Below are 21,764 nucleotides of genomic sequence, written 5' to 3' on the forward strand. Positions count from 1 at the left end.
AAAAGCTCCAGCCCCTCCCGGGAAAGACAGGGTTAATGACGTCACTTTCAGGAGCCGTAATCCCGTCTTCGCCCCACGGGTCCTTTCCAGGGCCAAAACTCTTTGTGGCTCAGTCCTCGCGCCTCTCGATGAGGTATAAGTAAGAGCGGACCAATAGCAACGCCGAATTTACGTTTTTCTGGATAATTCCCACCCCTTAACCGTAGCGCTGCTGCGGAAGAAGGTAAAGGGAGACTAAGGGGCGGGGCTGGGCTAGGAAGCGGAAGTCCTCGCGGTGGGTCCAGGACCCGTGCTTGCCGGTCCCGCACGTGTGTGGTGAGTGTAGCGCGCTCCACTGCAGATCCCGGGAGGGCTTTGTTTCCTCGCCGGCGCTGGAGTGGGAGGGTCTCTCGGATAGAGGTGTTCACATCTGTCACCCGCAGGTTGATCTTCTATGGCTTTTTCTACTCTGGGAGTTTTAGGTCTTATGGGAGCCTGACTGCCAAAGCGGGTTTACTTCTCCTCTTCCTATCTCGCTGTCTTGAGAATGCTGGGTTAACTTGAACTACCTTCAGCCTCTAAAATCCCAGCGTGTGCTAGTAGCTTTCAGCTCTTCTGTCATATATTTGACTGGGTGCCCAGTTTACACTCTGAATGTACGGTTGCAAGTTGTAAGCGTTGGGAGGGAAACGAACTTAGTGCTCAGCTGGAGGATGGGGGTGTTTGGGGGAAGTAAGCCGAGATCCAGAGCATGACAAGAGGCCACCCTGGAATCTGGAAGCGCAGGGAAAACCGCTTTCAGCAGAGACAGTAACTTGGGCTAAGTTCTTCAGGTGGAAACTGTAGAAGCGAAGCCAGAATAGTGAGCCAGAAGTACAGCGATACAAGACAAAGTTAAATGGGTGGGTGGGAGGTTCTGTAGGGCTTTGGAGGCAGAGCTTGCTAGGAGTATGGATTTTCTTTACAATGGGAGAATATTCCCATTTGTACAACACAGTGAAGACTTACAAGCAAGGGAGAAGCAGGTCCCGGTTCTCTTCAGATAATGTGTAGTAATTTGTATTATTATATAGTGCGTGTAGTTATTATATAGTCTGTATAATTATGTGGTGTATTTCATATAGAATGTATTATATAGAGATTATTGATGATGGTTTGGATCAGGGTGGTGGTAGTGGAGATTGAAGTTGGAGGGTTAGAGGGTCAGTTAAAGTTACTAAAGGGGATTTAAGAGGACTTAGTGAAGGATTGAATGTAGCAGACAAGGGAGACAAACTATTACAGGTAAATCTTGGGTTTCCTCTTCTTACTTGACCATTGGAGTGGGTGATGTGCCAATGCTGAAATGGGGAAAAATAGATGAGGACATTTTTGTTTCCAGGCGGAGTGTTTTTTTTTGTTTGTTTGTTTTTGTTTTTTGGCTACACCCACAGCATGTGAAAGTTCCCAGGCAAGGGGTTGAATCTGAGCCACAGCTGTGACTGAGGTGCTGCAGACATATAAAGAATTATATTTTGTATACGTTAAGTGTAAGATGCTTATTAGACACATAAATGGAAGTTTCAAGTGGACAGTTAGAACACATGTCTGGAGTCCAAGAAGATACTCCTAAGGGAGAAATAATTTGAGGGTCCAGCACAGAAAGCCGTGGGACTGGATGAAATCCCCTTGAGAGATGTGTAGAGAGAGAAGACTTGAGGAATGCCAGCATTTAGAAGTTGGGTTTTGAATGGTCAGTACTTTCAAAGTGCAATGCTGAACCTGCCCAAGAGGAGTAAAGATCAATCACACATTCTTCTATCTCTGGGAAACCTTTATTTTCCTTCAGAAGGCAGAATTGGGCTCTCTCAGCTCTGTGGCTTTTTGAACACTTTTTATATACTTCAGTTATAATACTTAACTATGTTGTGTTTTAGTTTTCTGCTTGCCTGTCTCCTCTGCTGTATTACATTTTTATTTATTTATTTTGGGTATATAGTTTTAAAAAAATCCCTTAGCTTTCTAGCACATAGTCTGTAGATATTCCATACATTTCAAGTCCAACGTGTCAAGTTATAAGAAGGCCATCAAAATGTGTCATAGGAGTGCTCTCTTCAGCACGTATATTAAAATGTGTCATAGGGAGTTCCCGTTGTGGCGCAGCGGAAACAAATCTGACTAGTATCCATGAAGATGCAGGTTCAATCCCTGGCCTTGCTCAGTGGGTGGGGGATCCAGCATTGCTACGATCTGTGGTGTAGGTCATAGACGTGGCTTGGATTTGACGTTGCTGTGGCTGTGGTGCAGGCTTGTAGCAATAGCTCCAATTCGACCCCTAGCCTGGAAACTTCCATAGGAGCGGACCTAAAAAGAAAAAAAAAAAAAAGTCATAGGAATAAAGAGAATCATTTGAAAGAGAAAGAAGGCGTTTGAAGGAGGAATGATAAGTATGATAAGTAATTATAATTTAGGCTGGATTTGAAGGATGAGTAGGATGTATTTTGATAGAGAATGGCTTTAAAGTTTGGCTCCAATATTTGAAAGAGAATACTGAGGGAGTAAAGTTGGCTTCAGTGTGGTATTTGTGATGAGAGTAAATTAGGATCAAGTTTTAAATGCCTATGAATGCCAGTCTGAGTTTGAAATTCTTCCTGTAGACAGTGGAAACTTTTGAAGGTATTAGAGCAGGGAAATAACATGAAATAGATGTGTTAGTGGAAGATTAATCAGGCAGCACAGAGCAGATCATAGCACATTCAATCTAACAATGGAAAACAATCTGAACAAGAGATAAAGAGCCTGAATAACGTAATAGATGGAGGGGAAAAAGAGATGATTTCAAGATGCTGGAATGTGATAGTACAGGATCCCCATGCAAATGCATTTTGCTCAGTTGAAAGAAGCAATACCCCAAAGGCTATATACATTGTCTGATTCCATTTATATGATATTTTTGAAAAGACACAAAACTAGAGGGTGGAAAAATAGATCAGTCATTTCCAAGAGAGCTAGGAGAGGATGATCACAAAGGGACCTTCCCTGGGGACTTTTAGGAGCTGTGGGACAGTTCTGTGGTGCTGCAGTGGAGGATACATGACTCTGTCAGAATCAGCACTGTACACCAAAAAGAATGAACTTGACTATATATAGATGAAAAGAAAGTCAACTGACATGTCTGAAAATGGAGTGCAGACTGGAACAAAATCATTCTAACTAGTGATAGTTAGATATAATGTATAAGATAACCTCACTGAAAAAGTGGGGGGAAGAGAGTTGACTTAAGTAACTTTGGAAAGCAGCATTTTGAATGGATACTGTGAGGGAAAAGACAAAAAATAACTGTAAATAAACACCATATCATAGGTATTTGTTTCTCATGTAGGTACCTAGGTACCATATGTTAGCAATTCTGAAATTACATGTGTGGTAGAGTTAACTAATACACAAATAAATTATAGATACTGTGAGGTGAGTTTCTGACTGTCAAAGAAAAGGTTACACATAAGCAGGAGAAGAAGATTTTAGCATGTGATTAGAGTTGGAGATACCGGTATGAACTTAATAGTTACAGAAATACATGTGTCTGTACACATGGGCTAATATATACATATATTACCGAGCCTTGTCTGGGGAGAAGACCAAGGAGTAGTGACACCCCAGTGACAAGCACATTTAGCACTCAGATCTCAATAAAAGGAACTCAGGTTCCTTGAAGAAATGGGTCATTTTAGGGCTCATGCAGGGAAAATAAAAGGTATACTTGGAACAAGTGCTAGGAATTAAGGACATGCTAAAACAGAAAAGAAAAGGGTAGACCATGTTGAAAGAACACAGAAGCAACCTTGGAGATTCCCAAGCTGGAACAATTTAAGCAACAAAATACAGATATCATTAGTTCATAACCCAAGTAGTAAAATGTCTATGAGACCATACTGATGTAAATAAATGATTAAATAAATGAGGAGAAGGAATAACTTTTCCCTACAGACGAATGTAATAATGGTAGAAGTAAGGAGGGGAATAGAAAATCACCATTAAAACACCACAGTAGGGTGTCCCTTCTTGGCGCAGTGGTTAACGAATCCGACCAGGAACCATGATGTTGCGGGTTCGGTCCCTGGCCTTGCTCAGTGGGTTAACGATCCGGCGTTGCCGTGAGCTGTGGTGTAGGTTGCAGATGTGGCTCGGATCCCACGTTGCTGTGGCTCTGGCGTAGGCTGATGGCTACAGCTCCGATTCAACCCCTGGCCTGGGAACCTCCATATGCCGCAGGAGCGGCCCAAGAAATAGCAACAAAAACAACAACAATAACAACAACAAAAGACCAAAAAAAAAAAACAAAAACAAAACACCACAGTAATTGCTGCAGGCAGGAGCCATCAGAGAATGCTGAAGTCAGTGGGCAACACAGGGTATGTGCATGACCTCCAAGAAATTTATTAATTGCTGTGGGGATTTTAATGTATTGATTCAAACAGATTCTTTAATATTCCTTGCTCTAGGAAGTGGAGCTTAATTCCCCTCCCCTTCAGTTTGAGCTGAATTTAGTGACTTGCTTCTAATAAATAGAGTATGAAAAGGGAAATTTAGTAACTTTACAGTATTGAAACCTGGCAAAAACTCCCTTAACCAAATGATCGGGTTCATATCAGTATTCATATAGATATCATGCTTCTCCTAATATGACTTGATGAGAAGGGCAGTTTACCTCTGTGGTATTCATCCCCCAAATCCACAACATCAGTCAAACCATGGGAAGATGTCAGACCACGTACAAATACAGGATTTTCTACAGAATGCCTGACCAGTACTTGGAAGTGTTTTGGTGGTGAGAAACAAGACTGAGAAATTGTCACAGATTGATGGAAACTAGGAAGACTTGATGATTAAACACAGTGTATCTTGGAAAAAGACGGTAGTGGAAAAACTGGCAAAATCCAAAATTTTAATAGCATTATACTAGCGTTATTTCTTAGCTTTGGTAAATGCATCTTGGTAAGATGTTAATGTTGGGGGGAACTGAGGGATATACTGGAACTTTCTGTGTACCTTTCCCAACTCTTCTCTAAAGCTAAAATTATATCAAAATAAAAAGTTAATGTATAGCACAGGGGACTATATTTGATCTCTTGGTATAGACCAAGATGAAAGATAATATAAGAAAGGGAATGTGTATATATGTATGACTGGGTCACTTTGCTATACAGCACAAATTAGCACAACATTGTAAATCAACTATAATTTAAAAATATGCAAAAATAAATAAGTTAAAACAAAAATACAGAGAAAATATGTCATTAAATGGATTTGGAGAAAACTACATGCACAGAAGAGCCAAAGAATGTGGATGTGTTTATGAAGGCTATAGCCAAGTGACAGTGACCCTGCAGTTGTTAATGACCTCAGGAAACAACCATTCAGGGACCATCCATTTCCCAGCCTGTTCTTTGAGATGCTGTGGCCCCTTGAGATATTCCAGGAAAAAGTGGTTCAACCCTGGTTGAAAAAATCCTGCCTACTTTAGTTTGTGCGTGGTGATTAATAGCTTATATTAGCAAATTGAAGAAATCTGCCTTTTCTTAAAGAATCCTCATTAAATATTTTCTTATGTTTCCCAAATACATGTCACCCCAGGACCCTTCTTTTCTCTTAGAACTAATAATAACTTGAAAATTTTTTTTTTTTTGTCTTTTTGCCATTTCTTGGGCCGCTCCCATGGGGTATGGAGGTTCCCAGGCTAGGGGTCAAATTGGAGCTGTAGCCGCCGGCCTACGCCAGAGCCACAGACAGCAACGTGGGATCCAAGCCGAGTCTGCAACCTACAGCACAGCTCATGGCAACGCTGAATCCTTAACCCACTGACCAAGGCCAGGGATTGAACCTGCAACCTCATGGTTCCTAGTTGGATTCATTAACCACTGGGTCACGACAAGAACTCCAATAACTTGAAAATTTTGTTATTCCTTAGTGGAAAACTCTTATCTAGTAATATTGTCTAGGGGATCCCCAGCATCTACTCTACAAGGTAAACTTGAGAAATTTTGAAATGAGTTGAATATCCAACTTTGGAAGGTGTAGAAATAGGCAAGCGAAACATAGCAACTTGCTCTTGATACATTCTGCTGCTTTCAGGAGCCTTGGGCAGCTGAGGGGTTACCTTTTGTTTGCCCTGTGCCCAGTGGGATGTCTTCCCAGAGATAATCAGGTAGATTCCTTTAAAATGAAGTATTAAGTATTTCAACAATGGTATTTTGGAGGTCCTTGATATTTACTTGTTTTCCTTTAAAAGAATAACAAATTAAACATTTGAAGTTAGTTTTTGTTTTATCTACCTTGGGTTATATGGGGAACTTTTAAATAATCTTTTTATTTTCTTTCATTAAATTTGAGTATGTGATAAGTGTAGTGTATTGTTTGTTCCTGGCTTTTTAGGGTAGAGATCAATAAATCAAATGGTAATACTGTCAGTTTCTTGGCACAAAGTCTTCCCAGGTTGGAAGAAATGCAAAAACTGACAGTTGTATCATGTTGAGTGCAAATAAGAGTCTATTTTTAGCCATTGCGGAAATGTTGCCTCCCAAACATCACATATTAGCCAAGGTATATGTGTGTGTGTATTTAGTTTTTGTATTGGTATCCGGTCTATTTTCAGTTTTACAATCTTAGAAGCAGGGATTGCATAGTTCTTGGACTCTGGTGTGCTTTTGCCGTATGCAGATAATTTGTCCTGCATCGGTGACCTCAAGGAGCAAATACAGCAATGACCACTTGATGGCTCTTGAGAGCAATTCAGTCATCCTTTTGGATTTTGTCTTTGTTTTCCAGAGTTGCTATGATGGAAGTCAAAGGGAAAAAAAAATTCACAGGAAAAGGTACAAAGACGTCACAAGAAAAAAACAGATTTCATAAAAACAATGGTAAGGTAGCCAAAACATATTTCCCATTGCCCTTGGAGGGAGGGGGTTGGTGGGATGAGGGGGCATGTGGCAGCTTCCAACATCTTCTTGGGTTAGAGTTAGGATTAAAATAGGAAAAAGCTGGAGTTACTCTATATGATTTTGCATGTTCCCTGTGAAACTTAGACCTTTAGGAAATTGCCAGGATGATTGGTGGATGTTATACTTGTGAAAGATCCTTTATCTCAGCTAGTGATGCTTTTCCCTCATTTTAGTACACTAATTCCCCACAACATTTTATTTTAACATTTAATAAATTGAGGCTGATGAGTACATCTGCTGGTAAGCCAAATACTCTATCTTCAGGATTTCTAAGTGTGATGTCTTTATTATTCCATCAGGTGTCAGTATTGCAAAGTAGGAAAATCAAGAATTGTATAAATGACTAGTTTCCTAAGCAGTCTTTGTTTTTTCTCTTGCAGCAGTCTTAGGGCAGAGCTCAGAGTTTTCATCTCTTTCTTTGGGTATTTGCGATCTTTGTTAACCACAGAAGAGTTTTATCAAACAGCCTTTTTATAGGCTTAGGAAAAAATTTTTCAACACTAGAAATTTTGAAAAACAAACATTTTAAATTTGTCTGTATGATAAACTTTCCAAATTTAAAATTTTTTGTTTGTTTGTTTGTTTTTAAATGGCCGCACCTATGACTTGGAAGTTCCCAGGCCAGGGGTTGAATTGGAGCTGCAGCTGCAGCCCACGCCACAACCACAGCAGTACCAGATCCAAGTTGCATTTGCAACCTGTGCCACATCTTGTGGCAATGCCAAGTCCTCAACCCACGGAGCAAGGCCAGGGATTGAATCCATATCCTCACAATGTTGGGTCCTTAATCCTCTGAGTCGCAATGGAACTCCTAAATGTTCGTTTTCTTTCTAGACTTTTATTGTGGTACTGACCACTGAATGCATGTGTACACACACACACACAGACACATAAGTAATATCCCATCTTGACTCTATGCTTAAAACAGGAATAAACCAAATTGGCAACAGTGTTTGTCTCTAGAATTGGACTATTATGTATTTTTCTACTTTGTAGGTTTTCTATAATGAACCTATATTATAATTTTAAAGTCAGAGAAACTTTTAAAGTTTTTTGATTTTTTTTTTTTAAGTCCTGCTCTGCTCCATATGTTAGAGTAAGACAAAGCATGTTTCACCAAGGAGTGTGTAATTTTCTGTAACAAATATAACTAGGTGGATAAAAGATCTAGACTCAGAATGGTTGAACTAATATTATTTATTGTCACTAGGTTCTGGTTCTTCAAAGACATTCCCCCAAAAAGTTGTTAAGGAAGGTGAACCTAAAATCACATCTAAGAACTTTGAGAAGAGTGCCACAAAACCTGGGAAAAAAGGTGTGAAGCAGTTCAAGAACAAGCAGCAAGGGGATAAAATACCAAAGAACAAATTCCAGCAGGGAAATAAATTCAACAGGAAGAGAAAAATCCAGCCAGACAGTAAAAATGATGGTAAGCATTGGTTCCTCTGGCATAGTTTTTGCAGCAGCCTTGCCTGGCCTGTGCTCTTTTCTGAACCTCTGGGCATAGGGACTCTGGAAGTCTGCTAGACACCTTCTTGCTCCTTGACAGACAGCATTTGGGGTAGGGGGTGGGGGAGTAGATGGGATTGATTTTCTCTGGTGAAAATTGTCCTCTGATACTTAGAATTCCTTACTTCTGGGCCCTTGTTGAATTCACCCAGTGGTGGAATTAGGCTAAGTTGTAATGGCTTTATACATTGGAATCTCAATAAAACACTCCTTTCTGTAGGCTAAACTTAATGAACTTATTCATTCAGCAAACAGATACTTGAGTTTTCTGTGCATTGACCTCAGGGACAGTGGAAAGAATAACCAGCAAGGGTACTGGACCCAATTTACGCACATATATGCTGGCCCTAAATGACCCGTGTGTCCCAGCTAAATATCCACCTTGGCTAAGGATATCCTGGTGAACAAGAAACATATAGACCCTTCACAGAGCTTAGGCTAATCTAATACCATCTATTCATCAGATGGCTCAGAGCTGGTAAAACAGTTCCAGGGAAGGTCTGGTATATGTGTGCTGGATTTGACTTGATTTTGTTCAGGATAGGTTGCTAACCGATGAGAAGTGCTCACAAGACTCCTCTTTGTCTACTGAAACAAACTACTAATCTCTCCATCCTGATATTCTAGGGGTTGGGTTGTCTCTAACCCAGAGCTTTGCCATCTGTTGTACAGCCTGCCCTTGCTATGCATTGTACTATGCTGATCTCACACTATCAGTTTCCAGGGTACATGTGCTGACGTACATACACCTTCTCTGCAGCATCATGGAATTTTCTGGCATCTTTCATTCTTTTTCTCCAAAATGGTATATCCTGACACTGCTCCTTTGTTGCCAGCTGTGACCATGGCCATGGGTCCTTTTCAGTTCAGTCCTTTAGCCCTGGTCCCTACTCTGCTCTGCCTAAGTCTGCTCACCAAAGGGACAGCAGCTTTAAAACAGGAATGTAGAGAGAAAGGAAAGAAGGGAAATTTTCATTATTTCTCACTAGGCCTGCAGGGTTCTTTCATGCTCTTGTCCCCATCTTTTCTCTTTCCCCTTCTCTTCCATCTTCTCTTTCCTAGCTTCTCTAATGGGTCCTAAATCTTTCTTCCCCTTCTGGAGTTCTTGACCCCAGCATTTTAAATGCATACACATTCTTATCATAGCATAGCTTTGGTTCCTTTTGATAAGTTTCCAGCAAATCAAAATGGAACTCTGATCTTATATTTGCTCAGATTTTTATACCAGCAGCTGAGGAGGATTGGATACTGGAAGACATCCCCAAAGTTAGTTATATTTACTTCAAGGGTGCCTAAATATTTGTGGAATTAAATGAGCTCTGGATCAGTTATTATCCTCTGCTGTATAGTATATGGTGTCCGAATATTAATAGTAAATATGCTCTCTGTTGCCTGGAATCCTCTATTATCAGTCTGAGAATAAATAAATGAGCAGTAAGGGGAGTAATTAAATACATGGTAGTATATTGTATGCAATTAAAAATTATATTCTTGGGGAATATTAGATTTCATGGAAGAACGCTTTCAACATAATGTTTATACAAAGACAGTATGATTTTCAACTTTTAAAGGAAATGAATATAAAACGTGTGGGGAGAAGTCAAGAAGGGGAGTTCCTATCATGGTGCAGCGGAAATGAATCTGACTAGGAACCATAAGGTGGTGGGTTTGATCCCTGGCCTCGCTCAGTGGGTTAAGGATCTGGTGTTGCCGTGGGCTGTGGTGTAGGTCGCAGACGTGGCTCAGATCCTGCATGACTGTGGCGTAGGCCAGCAGCTATAACTCCAATTGGACCCTTAGCCTGGGAACCTCCATATACTGTGGGTGTGGCCCTGAAAAGACAAAAAAAGCCAAAAAAATAAATAAATAAATACAAGAGAAGTCAAGAGGGAATAAAATGTTAACTCCTAGGTTTTGAGATTATAGGGAGATTTTGCTTTTTACATTTTTTCAAGGGTTTTATAATGAGTATATTTTCTTTTTTTCTTTTCTTTCTTTTTTTGGGGGGGGAGCTTTTTGCCTTTTCTAGGGCCACTCCTGAGGCATATGGAGGTTCCCAGGCTAGGAGTCTCATCAGAGCTGTAGCTGCCAGCCTACACCAGAGCCATAGCAATGCGGGATCCGAGCTGCGTCTGCAACCTACACCACGGCTCACGGCAACACCAGATCCTTAACCCGCTGAGCAAGGCCAGGGATTGAACCTGCAACCTCATGGTTCCTAGTCGGATTCGTTAGCCATTGAGGCACTACAGGAACATCAGATGGGTGTATTTTATAATCAGAGAAAGAGCCATTTAGAAATAATGAATTCTCCTAAGGGTTCTTTTCAGGGTACTCATGTAAATAATATCCATTTTATTTGGCCTTATGGGCCTTTTTATTTGTTTAATAAGTTACTTAGATTGTGAAGACAAAAAAATAACCAGTAGGAAGATAAATGAGTTTTATAGCATGACCATAGGTGTAGAGAACTTAGAAATTTTGGTTGTGTATATTGTCATGAATAAGAGACAGCAGAGAATTAAATTAAAACCATAACTGGGTTTGAATCCTGGCTCTACCACTTTGGAGTTGTATGACCTTAGTTAAAGAGCTTAACTGCTAGGTGCCTTTGTTACTCTGACATGAAAGGGGATAATAATAGTACTCAACTCATCAGGTTGTTCTAAGAATTAAATTACTTAATATATAACAGCACTGAAAACAGTGAATTTTTTAATATTTTTTTTCTATTTTTACTTTGACTAATTTTTGTTTTCGTTTACAACTAATTATACCTAAAGTTCAAAAGTTGATAGGGAATGAATGTTTTCCCCCCTCTAGTTTCCATAGTGAATATTGATTTTGCTTAGTGATTGCCATATGCATCTAATACATACTTGTTTATGGCACTGAGAATGTTAAACTTAATTGAAAATAATTTCTGTAATGACTAGGTTCAGCAGCCAAGAAACCCAAATGGGATGAGTTCAAAAAGAAGAAGAAAGAACTGAAGCAGAGCAGGCAACTCAGTGATAAAGCCAACTATGACATTGTTGTTCGGGCAAAGCAGATCTGGGAGATCCTAAGAAGGTAATGTTACCTAATGGCATCTTTATCAGTCCCTTTCAGATGATGGGGGAGTAGCAGTATACCTCATAAATAGTGAGATGTCCTAAAATAAATGACATAGCACTTGGGTTATTTAGGGAGTACTCATAACACTCCAGTTGAGGCATCAGTGTTTGGATGTCTGCCCACTGCAGAAGCGTGTGGGATCATTAGGATGGCGTTAGGTCTGTTTATGAAAATGCATGAGAGTTAAAATGGATTTGACATCCTTCTTGAGAAATTTCTGAGAAAATGAAGGGTAATTTCTTCCCGGCTAGGTATTGAAATACTTGAGTATTTGGTGTCTTGGACTTGTTTTATTATTTTCTTTATTTTTGAAGTCCTGGCTGTTAAGATTTAGATTGATGCATAAAATTATACCTTGTGAGATGAGTTTCTGCCTTGGAGAAAATTACTTTTCTCGGGCTGCTCTGGAATAGTAATTTTAATGTCAGAGGTTTGCTGCATTCAAAGAGAAAAATCATACTGAACTAGGTGAATATACTCTGGTATGGTTTTTGGTTTTGTGTATTTAAATAATGTCTTTACTTAAGCTGTATTTCCTGCCTCTTTTATAGAAAAGATTGCAACAAAGAAAAAAGAGTAAAGTTAATGAGTGATTTGCAGAAGTTGATTCAAGGGAAAATTAAAACTGTAAGTAGTACTTACTGTAAGTAAGTACTTTTACTTACTTAAATACTCATAGTTGCAGTTTTAACAATTGAAATTGACTCACTGTAGTTGACCATTCACAGTAGGTGGGACTATTTTTGTTTTTAATGTATTAGGCCTCAAATTTCAAATACCTTCTATAATACTGACTAAAAATTCTATTTTATTTATTTATTTATTTATTTATTTATTGTCTTTTTAGGGCCGCACCCATGGCATATGGAGGTTCCCAGACTAGGAGTTTAATTGGAGCTGTAGCTGCCGGCCTACACCACAGCCATAGCAACACCAGATCTGAGTCGTGTCTGCAACCTACACCACAGCTCACTGCAACACCAGATCCTTAACCCACTGAGTGAGGCCGGGGGTTGAACCCGCAACCTCATGGTTCCTAGTCAGATTCATTTCTGCTGTGCCACGACGGACGGGAACTCCTGACTAAAAATTTTAATAGTGAGAGACTTTACTGCTGAGAAATTGCAAATTGATCTCTATCAAGTAGATGGCTGTTCATTTTAAAATAATTTACTTAAAATAAATGTGTTCATGTAAAGTTATCTTGAGGACTATTTTAGTTCAACAGTATTTGTATTTGTTAGAATGTCTTGCTGTGAACTCTATCCTTTTATACGTCTTAAATTGCCGGCCATTTTGTATGTGTGATGCAAACACAGGATTACTTTCTTTTCTTCCTTCCTTTTATAAGCATGATGAGATCTATAAAATATGATCGATATGGGAGTTGTAAAGTGATTTTCATTGTTGCTATTTAATTTTCCTCTGTAATAGACTGCTTTATATTCTTGTTATTTGGATAAATACTTAGTGATACTTAGTGAGGGTGAGGAATCCTTGGTGATATTCACTTGTAAGCCAACAGGCTCTGGAGACCCTGGAGGGGCAGCCTTTGCCGGACCATGTACACACACATGGATTGTAGTTTGAAGGATTGTCTTAAAATAGCAAGTTCCCAGCTGCTGCTTTCTTATAAAGCCAGCAAGATCTTTTTAGGTTAGAACTCCTCCTCATCTCTAGCAGTAATCTCTTATACTCAATTTATAAATAATTTACATTAAGGATTCTTTCCCAATTACCCTTAAGTTATTACTGCATGTCCGTGGACTTGGGGGTTAGTCTGATGTTCAAATTCTCACTCACTGTCTAAAATATGTTTGTCTTTGGACAATAACAGTCTGTTTATTGATTATTGAATGTGTGCTAGGAAATATGCTAGGCAGTGTATACTTTGTATCCTCTAACTTAACAAGGTCATTATCTGTGTCAGATAGTTGACACGTCTGGGCTCAGAGAAGTTAAATTTCATCCTTAATGTCAGGAGAATAGCAAGTTCCTTAACTTCTCATAAAGTTAACTTTGCTAATAACAACAACCCACTTTGGGAGTTCCTGTCGTGGCACAGTGGTTAACGAACCCGACTAGGAACCATGGGTTCGGTCCCTGCCCTTGCTCAGTGGGTTAACGATCCGGCGTTGCCGTGAGCTGTGGTGTAGGTCGCAGACGCAGCTTGGATCCCGCGTTGCTGTGGCTCTGGCGTAGGCCAGTGGCTACAGCTCCGATTCGACCCCTAGCCTGGGAACCTCTATATGCCGCAGAAGCAGCCCAAAGAAATAGCAAAAAGACAAAAAAAAAACCAAAAAAAAAACAACAACCCACTTTTAAGATTACTTTGAGGTCCCTATGAGGAAAATATACTTAAAGTACATATATTGGTTACATAGTAAGTGATCAGTATAATAACAAAACAGTCTTACTTTTAAAAGATGATTTTTTAAGTTTTATCAAAAATATCTATGGAAATCTCTCCTTAAGGAAATTCTTCTGAAATGTATGACTTTGATGAAGGTGTACCTTCACCTTCTGATTTGTTAGAATTTAAAAATTTAAAGACATACCAAATAATAAGCGCTATTAAGATAGGCTAGTACTAAGCCATATAAAGATTAATTGTGCATGACTGATTATCGCTTTAGAAGATTGATCAGCATGTCCTTCAATGAGGTCTAATCCATCTAGTAGTTGTGAGAGGGGTTGGGATGGAGGATTAGATTTGAAATATAACAACTTTTCCAGGAATATAATTGGATTTATGTTCAGGGGTTATAATGAATGTGTGAGAAATGGAGTGATGAGGTCATAGAATAGTTGCCAGTGTGTCTAAGTATAATTATTCATGTAGCAAGACTTTGGTTGCCAGAGCAAGACATTCTTAGATCATTTTTATTTTTTGTTTCTTTCTTTGTCTTTTTAGGGCCACTCCCATGGCATATGTATGTTCTCAGGCTAGGGGTTGAATCAGAGGGGCAGCTGCCAGCCTATGCCATAGCAACACAAGATCTAAGCCGTGACTGTGACCTACACCACAGCTTACAGTAACACCGGACCTTTAACCCACTGAGTGAGGCCAGGGATCTAACTGCATCCTCATGGATACTAGTCAGATTCATTTCCGCTGAGGCACCATGGGATCTCCCATTTGTATTTTTTTAAAGCAGTCAAAGAGTAATAGAATTTTTGAATTGGAAAAGTCCTCTTTAGGGAAAATAACTGTCAGTCAGAGAAATAAGAAATGTAGTGTGTAATCATTAGACGGCTTTGGTTTAATTATAATGACGGAATCTTCCAAAAGATCCTGTTAAATCCATCCCTGTCTCAGTGCTGTATGGTAGTGGGTAAAACCAAAGAATGCCATTCTGAACAATTAAAACAAAAATTGCTTCCAAGTAACCTAGGTTTGATCAGCTATGAAGACCCAACTTTTTTTCTAACAAGGAATTCTAAAAGAGGCAGCGCTACAACGTAATACGGTACCAGCTTATATCTTCAGGGAAAATTCGTCTAAAGGCCCCCAACTCTTTTTTTCCAGATTGCGTTTGCACATGATTCAACTCGTGTGATCCAATGTTACATTCAGTACGGCACTGAAGAGCAGAGAAAACAGGCTTTTGAAGAACTGAGAGGTATTTTTTCTATATTGAGATCAATTGTGTGATCATTTATAAAAAGTTGCTTGTTCTCTCTCAAAATATCCAACACTGTCCTGGAAAATAATTTTCTTGAGGGAAAGCAATGTGTAGGATCTTTTGGTTTATTTTGTTGTTGTTGTTGTTTTTAGGGGTGTACCTGTGGCATATGGAAGTTCCTGGGCTAGGGGTCAAATTTGAGCTGCAGTGCTGGCCTACACCACAGCCACAGCCATGCCGGATCCTTAACCCACTGGGTGAGGTCAGGGATTGAGCTACATCCTCATGAATACTAGATTCTTCACCGGTTTGCTGAGCCACAGCAGAAACTCCAGCCTTCTCTGTTTTTATTTGTTCTTTGGGACAAATAGGGAGTTGTGTTCCCAGAACTGCACATTTATATTGTTCTTTCCTTGTTTCTGGAGGACCAAAATGAGGTGATCCAGTCATCATAAGGCATTTTATTTTTCAGGTGATTTGGTTGAATTAAGTAAAGCTAAATATTCCAGAAATATTGTTAAGAAGTTTCTCATGTATGGGTAAGTTGTTTTGTTTATAAAATACATTTTTCTTAACTCTTTTTAAAGGTGTGGATACCGATTGTGTGCATATAAATGTTACTTAAAAGTCTGTGATCAGGCACAACAATGTAAACCAACTATACTTTAATTTAAAAAAGAAGTGTGTGATCATAATAGTAGCCTTCAGCAGATGCTTATAACCTTTCCAGGGAGGGTGGTCTTAAAAACAATTTTTTTTTTTTGAAATTAACATGAAATGGTGGTACTGTCTTCATCGTTCTTGCAAGTATATCTTGAAGCCCTGCAAGATGAGAAATGGTTATAATGAACTTGTGATTAGTCACCAGTTATTTAGAGGATGGAGTGTTGGGAGGGGCAGGTGAGTAGACTCAGAGGCAGGATCAGCAGGTTAGGAAATGTCAGGATAGGTGGATTTCTTAAATTAGGCGGAATTGATGCTTGTCTTGCCTTTTTGAGTATAATAATGTGCCAAAATATGCTAATATATTTACAGCTGACAAATTTTCAAAAACTGTATTCCTTACTAGAACTATCAGCTGCTTGATTATTTTAGGATGGAATATAAATACTTGGGATTAAGTCCTGTTTTAAAAGAGAATCCAGAATATGTTTTATTCATATTTTCCTACATCTTTGACTCTTACTGTCTCCTTTTCTCGTTCTCCCTAGCCTTTTTTTCAAGCTGAACAGTTTAGTAATGGGAACTGACATTTATTGAGCACTTACTATGTACTGGTTATAGCTCTCAGTGCCTCTTAACTCATTTATCCTCACATCATCCTATTTATTTTATGACTGAAGAGGCTGGGGCACAGAGTTGTTAAATAACTTTCCCAGGGTCTTCCAGCTGTAAGCAGAGCCAGATTTCAAAGCAAGGCAGGCTGGCACCCTGAGTCATTCAGAAAGCTTGAGGTAGAAATACAAGGCAATTATTCCTTCTCATAGCATTTCTCTGTAGTAGATAGGCACCCCCCCACACACACACACCCAAAATGATGAGTTCATTTCAGAAATGTATTACGTTTTGTTGCCACTCAGCTTTCTCCTTCTGTCCCTTGTCTTTTCCCCTGGTCATGTTGGCTTTAGGAATAAAGCACAGATTGCAGAGATAATGAGAAGTTTTAAGGGCCATGTAAGGAAGATGCTGCGACACGCAGAAGCCTCAGCCATCGTGGAGTACGCCTACAATGACAAGGCCATCTTGGAGCAAAGGAACATGCTGACGGAAGAGCTCTATGGGAACACATTTCAGCTTTACAAGGTGACACTTCAAGACGTTTTCTCTAGAGTTTTCACTTTTTCTGTGTTCTAGTCCTTAACCTCCCAGTGCCGTGTTTTCAGAATGTATTTTTACTTCGGCTGGTCCTTTAAGAGACTCTCTCATACGCTTTATTCTCTTGGATTATTTTGTCTCTGGTATAATGAGCAACTGATCATACTTACGTTTTTCTCACAGGGCATGATATTTAAATCCCCTATAAATTAAAATACTTTTGTTACTCCTTCCCAAGTCCTCTGTGTAATGCTTATTCTATAGTCAGAGAGACCAAAAAAAAAAAAAAAACTTCTTAATAGCCAGCTCTGATTGAAGGGCATCGAGCTCCCTGTTGCTGCCTTCTCCCTTGTTGCCTCATGTTTGTGGATTATCCTTCTCCACGTTGTATGCATAGAAGAAGCAGAGTGGAGAGACCCAACCTCGGATTTAGTACAAGACTAGTAATGAGACTAGGACAGTTAAAGGGTCTGTTTCAGAGTTTAGGACACAAATACACAAATTTATCTCATGGTAGATGGATTGATTCCTGGGTTCCCTCTGCTAGTCAGATTTAGCTCCTGGTTTGAACTTAGTGCTCTGTTTCTTTTGTAATTGTCACTGTAGGAATATACAGTTAATTACCAAACACGTGGTGGCAAGAATTTGTTAACTGACTACTTGATCTTATGATTAGCCACATGCTAGGTGCCTAGCAAGTATGTACTAGTTGGTTGAGTTGGTTGGTTATTTGGCTTGGCTCTGTACGTTGGTGGGTGTATAGAATGAGAATTAGATAATCAAGAATTACTCTGAGTGTATCTACAACAGAACTTTTGCTGTGTAAATATGGAAAATCAGAGTTATTTTAAGTTTATGTAAAATGACTGTAATTGATTTTCCTTGTTCTGAAGTTGGAGAAACTTGATTAAACTTAAAGAGGTTTGATTTTTCTTCTGTTGCAGTCAGCAGATTGCCCAACTCTGGACAAAGTATTAGAGGTACAGCCAGAAAAACTAGAGCTTATCATGGATGAAATGAAACAGATTTTAACTCCAATGGCCCAAAAGTAAGAAAGCTGTTTTTGTTTTTTCTTAACAAATGGCATTTGAAGGAGGACAGTTTTATATAGGCTTTGCATTGAAAAGATGGGTCGTTTCCCCAGTGTAGTCTCTTATTTAAATTGGAATGTGAATTGAACCAAAGTCAATATGGGTTGTTAGGGTGTAGCCTCTGGGACCAGGCATCCTGGGTGTGAATCCTGGTGCCTCCCTAAGTTACTGACTGAGTGACGTTGGGCAGCTTAACCTCTCCGTGCCTCAGTTTCCATATATATAAAATTGGGATAATAATAATACATATTTCTTAGAGTTTTGTGAAGACTAAGTGGGTTAATAGTTTTCCAAAACACTCAGAACAGTGCTTTGCCATTAAAAACAGCATGCTTTTGTCATCTACTTGAATACCTCATGTAACTTGAAGTTTGCCTGATCATCAGCCTCCACTTATAGACCTGAATTCACCAAGTGACACACTAGGGGGCTTGGGTCAGTTCGGTGTTTCCCCAATTCGATGTGTTGCAGTTGCTGATATGATTTTGATCTGTTCACGTCAAAATCTGCTAAAATTATATTGTGAAACTGATGCATTTTAAAGGAGGCTTGATAGAAAGAAAATAGCCATTAAAAAATAGTCTACATGCGTATTTCTAATAATGTGTCCATTGTTGGGTAAAAGAATATAGCTGTCCTTATTTAAGAAAGTAGAGTGTATTTAAAAAAAAAATTATTACAGTTGATTTACAACGTTCCGTCAATTTCTGTGGAAAGTACAGTGTATTTTAAATAATTTCATATTTGCAGATTAGATACTAGAAATTTGTACCCTGGTCTTGGTTGTAGATGGCATTAAATATTTTTATAGTTAAAGGGCTTTTTTTTTTAAGTCTCAGTATTGCTTAAGATATGACCTTTCTTGTGACAGATTACATTTTCTAAAACTATTTCACTTGTTTTGATTATTTTTGGACAACTAAGATTGCCTATCTCCATATTATTGTAGTGCCATATCTGACATATTTTCTGTTCTTTTGGTTTTCAGAGAAGCTGTGATTAAGCACTCACTGGTACATAAAGTATTCCTGGACTTTTTTACTCATGCACCCCCAAAACTGAGATCAGTAAGTTCTTGGTTTGAGTTTTTAAACTGAATCATAGGAGAGCTGTTTGAAAATGTGAAATACTACTTTGATGTATGTTGGCTTTTGAAAATTTTAAAGAATTATTTTCTAATTTAGAATAGATAATGTGCTAAACTTCCTTTAAAAAGTCTGCTAATTCTGTCTAGATTTTTGCCGGAAGACCATAGAATTGACCATAGTTTTATCAATTTCATTGACTTTCTGTATTTTTTTAATTAATTAATTTATTTATTTATTTATTTTCCTGCAGCATATGGAAGTTACTGAGCCAGGGGTTGAGCCACAGCCACTGTAGAAGCAATGCCAAGTAGTTATGCTGCAAACCACACGGGAAGTCTGAATTTCTGTATTTTAATTGTAATCCATTCTCTAGCTTAACTTAATCAGAGAATGAACTAACACATAGAAGAATATTCAGTGTTCAGGGAGTTTGAAATTCACCTGTGTTGATACAAAAAAAAAATATATATATATTGGCATTTAAAGGTTAGGGGAGAAGGAGTTCCCGTTGTGGCTTGGTGGTTAATGAATCCGACCAGGAACCATGAGGTTTCAGTTCGATCCTGGCCTATGCTCAGTGGGTTAAGGATCCGGCGTTGCCATGAGCTGTGGTGTAGGTTGCAGACTCGGGCTTGGATCCTGCATTGCTGTGGCTCTGGCGTAGGCTGCAGCAGCTCTGATTAGACCCCTAGCCTGGGAACCTCCATATGCTGCGGGAGCAGCTGAAGAAATGGTAAAAAGACCAAAAAAAAAAAAAAAAAAGGTTAGAGGAGGACACTTAGGTAAAACTAAATGGCCCATGAAAAACTGGACCTTATATCAGAGTGAAGGTAAATTGCACTGCACTTTAAGTCAGTGATGGGAATATAGATGAGAATGCATTTAGTCCTCTGAATTGTGCTTGCCTCATCAGTCTGTGAACTCCTTGTCCATTTGTTCTCATTCTAATCATAAGCAATAACCAAATCATGAGACCCACATCTTTTTAGCAAATAGGACAGGTTAAACATTTATAGGAGTTTTTACCCTTTCAAAATTGACATGCAAAATTGTTTTCCAAGAGTACCCACCTATCTAAGCTTGTGGTTCAGTGACCACAGCAGCTGCTGCTTCTCTCTGGAACATTTACCTCCTGTTCTTGCAGAGCAAGGTATCTCACAGGTCTAGATTTACTGAGGCAGGACTTGATTTTCAGAACAGAGAAAATGATCACTTAAATATATTCTGTAGTGTAAAGTCTTTGTCTTTTCAGTGTTGAATCTATTTTAGTAATAGCAAAAATCATTGGGAACTTAGTGTGAATATAAAGTAATCAGACAAATCTTTCTGGCCCTTGGGAGCATTTTCAAAAGAGAACTTTAAAAAAAAAAAAAAACTTTGGAGATAAGCATAATTAGAACATATATGTAACTCTCTGACTGGATAGCTTTGAAGTGATTCGTAAATTTAGGTATGTAAGCTGAAAGCTGTGTTCTTGAGATTCATCCCGGGAAAAGATTGTAAGACAGTTAAGGGTGAGATTGCTTGTTTCTTATGGATAAAAATAGGCACACCTTTTTCCTTCCTGGTGGGAGCCTGTGTATTTATTTAATATAAATTTCATAATTGGGTATGTACTGAACTGGTCCTATTGGTATTGGCAGGCAGAACTCATTTGTGTCCTATATGCTAGACTTCCAAATATAATTATGAAATCATATATGTTGAAAATAAAGATTAAAATTAAGCTAAAATTATCTCATAATAAATTAATGATTGAGTTTTTCCCCCCCAAAAAAAATCATTAAAAAGTGAAGGCCTAATCTAAATGTTAATAGAGATGAATTTTTCTTAGAAAAGTGTTATTTAAGTGTCTTTATGGCAAATTATTAATATGATTTCCAAAGGTAACCCAGTGATAAACTAAAAAAGAAAAACTTTTTCAGCCAAAATTAATGTTTTGGTTTTCCTGCTTGTTTTGTATATGACTTTTAGGGAAGAACATTTTATTTACTTTTATCTTTGTTTTAATTAAAAACTCTCTCTTACCACAGCCACCTCTTGAAAAATCATTTAAAATATTCTACACATTTCCAGTTGACCCTTGAACAATGCCTCTATCCCCTCTAGTCAAAAATCTGTGTATTATCAGCCCTCCCTATTAGCAGTTCTGACTGCAGATTTACTCAACTACAAATCGTGTGGTGCTATAGTACATATTTACTGAAAAAATCCCAAGTGTAAGTAGACCCACCCAGTTCAAATTGCATTCAACAACTGTACCTACTTTGTTTTGTTATTAACTGTTTGTTATTAATAAACATTTTTTATTTTATTGAAGTATTGTTGACTTACAATGTTATGCTAATTTCTGCTGTATAGCAAAGTGACTTAGTTATACATACATACATTCTTTTTTATATATTCCTTTCCATTATGGTTTATCTTAAGAGATTGGATATAGTTCCCTATGCTATACAGGGATCTCATTGCTTATCCATTCTAAATATAATAGTTTGCATCTACTAACCCCAAACTCCCAGTCCTTCCTTCTCTCTCCCCTCTCCTCTTTAGCAACCACAA

The 21,764-nt window shown here is 38.6% G+C and overlaps 1 protein-coding gene across 1 annotated transcript in view; it reads left to right on the plus strand.

Moving 5' to 3' along the window:
* Nucleotides 1-239: 239 nt before the first annotated feature.
* Nucleotides 240-21,764, plus strand: part of PUM3 (pumilio RNA binding family member 3) — a 44,252-nt gene continuing 22,727 nt past the window's right edge. Inside the window, exons 1-10 of the mRNA XM_047767705.1 lie at nt 240-315; nt 6,784-6,875; nt 8,167-8,385; nt 11,402-11,537; nt 12,134-12,209; nt 15,112-15,205; nt 15,681-15,747; nt 16,837-17,011; nt 17,968-18,071; nt 19,103-19,181. Of these exons, the coding sequence (XP_047623661.1) occupies nt 6,791-6,875; nt 8,167-8,385; nt 11,402-11,537; nt 12,134-12,209; nt 15,112-15,205; nt 15,681-15,747; nt 16,837-17,011; nt 17,968-18,071; nt 19,103-19,181 (1,035 nt within the window). The 5' untranslated portion in view covers nt 240-315; nt 6,784-6,790. The remainder of the gene's footprint in view (nt 316-6,783; nt 6,876-8,166; nt 8,386-11,401; nt 11,538-12,133; nt 12,210-15,111; nt 15,206-15,680; nt 15,748-16,836; nt 17,012-17,967; nt 18,072-19,102; nt 19,182-21,764) is intronic.

The sequence above is a fragment of the Phacochoerus africanus genome, chromosome 2, assembly GCF_016906955.1.
Source record: "Phacochoerus africanus isolate WHEZ1 chromosome 2, ROS_Pafr_v1, whole genome shotgun sequence".
NCBI lineage: Eukaryota > Metazoa > Chordata > Mammalia > Artiodactyla > Suidae > Phacochoerus > Phacochoerus africanus.